Source organism: Melanotaenia boesemani, chromosome 14, assembly GCF_017639745.1.
Source record: "Melanotaenia boesemani isolate fMelBoe1 chromosome 14, fMelBoe1.pri, whole genome shotgun sequence".
Lineage (NCBI taxonomy): Eukaryota > Metazoa > Chordata > Actinopteri > Atheriniformes > Melanotaeniidae > Melanotaenia > Melanotaenia boesemani.
The window spans coordinates 27,623,727-27,631,006 of record NC_055695.1 but is presented as its reverse complement, the minus strand read 5'-3'; the positions used below and the strand labels follow the sequence as shown (position 1 = coordinate 27,631,006).

At 43.0% G+C, this 7,280-nt stretch overlaps 1 protein-coding gene across 1 annotated transcript; it reads right to left on the bottom strand.

Moving 5' to 3' along the window:
• Nucleotides 1-299: 299 nt before the first annotated feature.
• LOC121652491 (endochitinase A-like) lies at nt 300-2,279 on the bottom strand. Its single transcript, XM_042005250.1, has 2 exons — nt 761-2,279; nt 300-667 (listed from the first exon to the last, which is right to left on the bottom strand). The coding sequence occupies exons 1-2, from the start codon at nt 2,184-2,186 to the stop codon at nt 552-554; spliced, it is 1,542 nt and encodes a 513-aa protein (XP_041861184.1). The 5' UTR covers nt 2,187-2,279; the 3' UTR covers nt 300-551.
• Between the last annotated feature and the right edge of the window lie 5,001 nt (nt 2,280-7,280).

The window sequence follows — 7,280 nt, the reverse complement described above, 5'->3', positions numbered from 1 at the left end:
GGTCCTTTTAAAGTGTCACTTATCCCAAATGGTGATCAAACAAAGCTGGTTCTGCAATTTTTATTCTCAGAGGGTTCTTGTATCACACACACAGTTGCTTGTCCATTTAGAGATACTGCAGTAAAAATGGTGGCACAAAAATGGCAGCTGTCATGTATGTGGACCTACAGCAAGTAGATATAAATGGCTAATCGTAAAAGAATAAAAACACAAGTTATTTTAGTAAATAGATTAGATACCAATAAAAACAGTAAACATTTTTCTGTCATTGACCTCTGATTTTATATTTTCATGGATTCTCATTGTAAAGCTTTTTATTGGAAGGAATCTTTTGATGCAGGATTTACAGAAACTAGACAAATCTGAACAATAAACAAGGTTTCTTCATCTTTGCTGTTTGCAATCATTTGCTCATATTTAATTTTAAGTTTTCTACATGAAAAATTAAGGATATCTGTTAGTTATCAGCACATTTAAAAATGAACTCTCATCACAGACATATGTATTTGAACATCACTGATTCCTTCATGTTTCCTCTCTGTGAACCTAGCTCAGTAATCCGGTAGAGGTGTGTCTGGAACAGGAGGTGGAGCATCCTGTGGTGGTGTAATGTCACGCCTCCTGTAGCGGGGAATCCCATACATCAAACTTCCAGCCCTTCTGTCATCTACCGAAGCAGTGGAAAGACGTAATTGTGTTACAGGGGACAGGGGACCATCTTGTGGAGTATGGTCATCAAATAAAGGAGGCACAGCCTTACCCATGTCCCACATTCTTCTGTCCATTGCCATGTTTTTTATGGCACCAAGGCCTCTATTTTCCTTCTTGTCCTCAGATACAGCTCCCGATGTCTCATTTGTTCTGCTCAGTGAGCTGCCACCCTTGTCACTAGCATCACTGGATAAAGGAGAAACACTTGTGGCACCAAGTGACGAGTATTTATGTGTGAGTGTCACATCTGATTTCCCACTGTCTTGCATTATTTCAGCAGCACTTGTACTCCTGGAGAAGTCACGTGCAGGTGAGGCCTGCGGCAGAGACATAAATGCGGCATACGCACTCCTTGGTTTGGAGATTGAAGAGTCAGGCAGACGATGACCGACACCGGTCCACCTTATCTCACGTGGCAGGTTCAGATCTGTGTTGGATCTAGACTGTTCGATCCTGCTCTGTATTGTATTACTAAAGCTCATTCTTGAGCCACTTACTAGAGCAAGAGGTCTGTCTCCTGCACCCTCTTGTGCAACAGTTAACATGTCAGCCACTGTAGGTGTTTGTTTTGTTTGGCTCCTGCTACTTGTGGTGAAAGAGCTGCTAGAAAGCGGAGATGCTTTGATAATTGAACGTTTATAAGTGATCAGAGAGTTGTCTTCTGTTAAAATATTTGATGCATGTGTGCTTTGTATTGATTTGTATCCTACTGCATCACTTTCATTCTCACTGCAGGAAGATGGGGAACTACTTGGCTCTGGTGATGGTGCTCTTATATTAAGACGCCTTTTGATGCGAGGGACGCCAGCTCTCAGGTCAGGAACACTGTGGTCTATTGTCTCATCATCGCTGCTGCTGCTGCTTGAAGAGGAATGAGAGCTTTGCTGTGATGGTGTAACAGGAGTCTTTTCACTCACCCCAATATCCAGGTAACTCTTAGTCTGAGAAGTGCCAAAATCAAGCACCATGGGATCTGGCTTTGACTTTTGTTCATTTTGAAGGAAGCTGTAGTTTTCTTTAACTCTCTCTTCTACTTCTACTGTAGTTCTGTACTTGTCATCTGGATATTTCACCATTTTTTCTGTGTGGGTTTTTTCTTGCACCCTTTTCTTTAGTCCTGGCCTCCTGCCTTGTCCACCTTCACTGCTGGAGGAGTACTGGGAGTCAGATGAGGGTGATGATGTTGTTAAACTGGGTGATTCTTTGGTATGTGATGTGATTTCAAGGCGCTGTCGGGTGCGGGAGATGCCAAGTTTCATCATAGCCCACCTTGTCTGAAGGTCTGGGCTGATCTCTGGTGTTGTGCTGATGGTGTCAGTTGTTGCTTTGTTCAACATGTCATCAGTAATGACTGTGTACTTTTCTAGTTTGATGTTGGTGTCCTCCTTTGGACTGTGAGAAAAGTTTATCAGAGAAGCATTTGGATGCCTTCTGAACTTCCTTCCTAAAGATGGTGATTGGGGATTTATTTCCATTTTTACTTTAGCTTTATTCTCTTCCTCGCTCTCACTTGTGGATGAGTGTGATTCTGACTGTCGGGAACCCAAAGACACGCTGCTGGCATCTGGATGATGTTGCACTGATGGAGCTTTGATATCTAAACGTCTACTAATCCGGGGTATATCCCTCACATTGGTTCTGTCCCTCACCTCTGCCAAAGGTAAGTCTTCTGTCCTACCAACACTCTCATCACTGCTGGAGGATGACTCAGGAGAGGGTAAATGTGCCTTGATATCCAAACGCCTTTTTACATTGAGGTTGCTGCTAAAGCTCACTTTTGGCCATTTTGAACTTGGTTCTGCTCCAGATGTTAGTGGCTGCTTGGTGAAATCTTTTATTGCCTCTTCCTCGTCTGAACTACTTGATGAGCTACTTGAACTGATTTTATGTGCTTCTTTAAATGTTCCTTGCTGCATGTGGTCTGTTTTTCTGCCACTTAATATTGACTCTTGGGATGGAAATTGGGTTTTGATATCCAGCCGCCTCTTTATGTTGGTTACAAGTCCAAGATCAATGGCAGGCCACTGGTTTTTCAGCTCAGGACTGGTTTGAGGTACTTTAATTGGAGGCACTGACACGTTTAACTCGTCTTTGTGAGTTTTCTTCATGTGTGTGGCTGTTTCATCCTCACTGCCACTTCTAGAAAATGAATCGAAATCTGCTAATGGTGCTTTGATATCTAGGCGTCTCCTTATGAGTATAAAATGCTTAAGATCGATGGTGGGCCACTGGTTTTCTGGCTCATGACTTACTGTTTGAGATACTTTAACAGGAGGAATGGACTTGTTTAACTCCTCGTATTCCTGTTTCTTAATGTTGCCTCTTGTTTCATCCTCACTGTCACTACTAGAAGATGAGTCAGAAGATGGTGATGGTGCTTTGATATCTAGACGCCTCTTGATTCGTGTTGTTTCCCTCAGATCAATGACAGGCCACTGGTTTCCAGGCTCTTGACTGACCTGTTGAGAGTCTTTAACTGGAGGTCTTGAGATGTACAACTCTCCTAAGTCCTGTTTCTTAATGTGGCCTCTTGTTTCATCCTCACTGTCACTACTAGAAGATGAGTCAGAAGATGGTGATGGTGCTTTGATATCTAGACGCCTCTTGATTCGTGTTGTTTCCCTCAGATCAATGACAGGCCACTGGTTTCCAGGCTTTTGGTTTACTGTTTGAGATACTTTAAGTGGAGGTCTTGACATGTGTAACTGCTCTTGTCCATGTTTCTTGATGTGGCCTTTTGTTTCATCCTCACTGTCACTGCTAGAAGAGGAATCAGAAGATGGTGATGGTGCTTTGATATCTAGACGCCTCTTGATTCGTGTTGTTTCCCTCAGATCAATGACAGGCCACTGGTTTCCAGGCTCTTGACTGACCTGTTGAGAGTCTTTAACTGGAGGTCTTGAGATGTACAACTCTCCTAAGTCCTGTTTCTTAATGTGGCCTCTTGTTTCATCCTCACTGTCACTACTAGAAGATGAGTCAGAAGATGGTGATGGTGCTTTGATATCTAGACGCCTCTTGATTCGTGTTGTTTCCCTCAGATCAATGACAGGCCACTGGTTTCCAGGCTCTTGACTGACCTGTTGAGAGTCTTTAACTGGAGGTCTTGAGATGTACAACTCTCCTAAGTCCTGTTTCTTAATGTGGCCTCTTGTTTCATCCTCACTGTCACTACTAGAAGATGAGTCAGAAGATGGTAATGGTGCTTTGATATCTAGACGCCTCTTGATTCGTGTTGTTTCCCTCAGATCAATGACAGGCCACTGGTTTCCAGGCTCTTGACTGACCTGTTGAGAGTCTTTAACTGGAGGTCTTGAGATGTACAACTCTCCTAAGTCCTGTTTCTTAATGTGGCCTCTTGTTTCATCCTCACTGTCACTACTAGAAGATGAGTCAGAAGATGGTAATGGTGCTTTGATATCTAGACGCCTCTTGATTCGTGTTGTTTCCCTCAGATCAATGACAGGCCACTGGTTTCCAGGCTTTTGGTTTACTGTTTGAGATACTTTAAGTGGAGGTCTTGACATGTGTAACTGCTCTTGTCCATGTTTCTTGATGTGGCCTTTTGTTTCATCCTCACTGTCACTGCTAGAAGAGGAATCAGAAGATAGGGATGGCGCTTTGATATCTAGACGCCTCTTGATTCGTGTTGTTTCCCTCAGATCAATGACAGGCCACTGGTTTCCAGGCTCTTGACTGACCTGTTGAGAGTCTTTAACTGGAGGTCTTGAGATGTACAACTCTCCTAAGTCCTGTTTCTTAATGTGGCCTCTTGTTTCATCCTCACTGTCACTACTAGAAGATGAGTCAGAAGATGGTGATGGTGCTTTGATATCTAGACGCCTCTTGATTCGTGTTGTTTCCCTCAGATCAATGACAGGCCACTGGTTTCCAGGCTCTTGACTGACCTGTTGAGAGTCTTTAACTGGAGGTCTTGAGATGTACAACTCTCCTAAGTCCTGTTTCTTAATGTGGCCTCTTGTTTCATCCTCACTGTCACTACTAGAAGATGAGTCAGAAGATGGTAATGGTGCTTTGATATCTAGACGCCTCTTGATTCGTGTTGTTTCCCGCAGATCAATGACAGGCCACTGGTTTCCAGGCTTTTGGTTTACTGTTTGAGATACTTTAAGTGGAGGTCTTGACATGTGTAACTGCTCTTGTCCATGTTTCTTGATGTGGCCTTTTGTTTCATCCTCACTGTCACTGCTAGAAGAGGAATCAGAAGATAGGGATGGCGCTTTAATATCTAGACGCCTCTTGATTCGTGTTGTTTCCCTCAGATCAATGACAGGCCACTGGTTTCCAGGCTTTTGACTGACTGACTGAGATTCTTTAACTGGAGGTCTTGAGATGTGTAATTCACCAGGGTCCTGTATCTTGATGTGGCCTCTTGTTTCATCCTCACTGTCACTGCTAGAAGAGGAATCAGAAGATGAAGATGATGCTTTGTTATCTATACATCCCTTTCCTTGTGTTGTCAGTCCAAGATCCACAGCAGGCCGCATGTTTACTGGCTCATGACTTTGAGATACTTTAACTGAGCTCTGTGATCCCACTTTAATATCTAGACGCCTCTTGATATGAGGAATCTTCTGTAGATCTACAGCAGGCCAACTTCCATCTAGATCGTAGCTTTTTGTTTTAGTTTCTTCAAATGGGAGCCGTCCAGGCCTCCAAGTCTCTGTGTGGCCTTTTGTTTCATCCTCACTGTCACTGCTAGAAGAGGAATCAGAACTCTGTGATGGTATTTTAATATCTAGACGCCTCTTGATTCTTGTTTGTTGCATCAGATCAACGACAGGCCACTGGCTTCCAGCCTCTTGATTTACTGTTTGAGATACTTTAAGTGGAGGTCTTGACATGTGTAACTCCTCTTGTCCATGTTTCTTGATGTGGCCTTTTGTTTCATCCTCACTGTCACTGCTAGAAGATGAATCAGATGATGAAGATGATGCTTTGTTATCTAGATGCCCCTTTCCTTGTGATGTTTGTCCAAGATATTTTGTTGGTTCTTCATCCTCACTGTCACTGCTGGAAGATGAATCAGAACTCTGTGATGGTGCTTTAATATCTAGACGCCTCTTGATATGAGGAATCTTCTGTAGATCTAAAGCAGGCCAACTTCCATCCGGATCATGACTTTTTGTTTTAGTTTCTTCAAATGGGAGCCGTCCAGGCCTCCAAGTCTCTGTGTGGCCTTTTGTTTCATCCTCACTGTCACTACTAGAAGATGAGTCAGAACTCTGTGATAGTGCTTTCACATCTTGGGCCCTCTTAACAGGCGTTGTTTCCTGATGGTCAATAGTAGGCCACTGGATTTTTGGTTCAGAACTTACTGTTTGAGATACCTTAACTGGAAACCTTTCTGTTTTCTTTATTGTTGTCTCATCCTCACTGTCACTACTAGTAGATGAATCAGAACTCTGTGATGGTATTTTAATATCTAGACGCCTCTTGATTCTTGTTTGTTGCATCAGATCAACGACAGGCCACTGGCTTCCAGCCTCTTGATTTACTGTTTGAGATACTTTAAGTGGAGGTCTTGACATGTGTAACTCCTCTTGTCCATGTTTCTTGATGTGGCCTCTTGTTTCATCCTCACTGTCACTACTAGAAGAGGAATCTGATGATGAAGATGGTGCTTTGTTATCTAGATGCCCCTTTCCTTGTGTTGTTTGTCCAGGATATTTTGTTGGCTCTTCATCCTCACTGTCACTGCTTGAAGATGAATCAGAACTCTGTGATGGTGCTTTAATATCTAGACGCCTCTTGATATGAGGAATCTTCTGTAGATCTACAGCAGGCCAACTTCCATCCGGATCATGACTTTTTGTTTTAGTTTCTTTCAATGGAAGCTGTCCAGTGTCCAACCTCCCTGGTCTCCAGCTGCCCTTGTGGCTTCTTGTTTCATCCTCGCTGTCACTACTAGAAGATGAATCAGAAGATGTTGATGGTGCCTTGATATCTAGATGCCTCTTGACACGTGTCATATGCTTGAGATCAAGAGAAGGCCAATGTGTGCTGACATTAGAACTAACTGGTTGATATTCTTGAAGTGGAGCCCTTGTTGAGTGTGTTTCTTTATGCTTTCTTTTGTTCTCTGAATCATTGTCACTGTCACTGGAATCAGAGGAAGTGCAATTATCTGGTATCACTGGTGGCTTTTTTATGTGTTGTATTGGCTCATCCTCACTGATACATGAGCTGGAACTGGATGTATGACCCCTTCTATGTTTGTCTGAGGTGAGTTTTAAGGTTCCTTGTGAATTATCAAAAGACAAAATTCTGGACCTTGCAGGTGTACTTTGATCAGAGTCACTGAATTCAAAGACTTCCTCAATATCTTGCAAATTACTGGAGTCTGTTGGGTTTATGTTATTTGTCTGTGGTGACCTGTCTGCAAAAAGTTTAGAAGTAAATCCAGGAATTTCGCTTTTGCCTTGTGGGACCTCTACTTTTGTAGAAAAATCCCCTTTCTGCTGAAGCGAGTCTTTTGCCAGCTGAGGAGACTTGGGGTCTCCATGTTTTTTCGTTGTTATTTGATCCTTTACTGATCCTTTTTCAGA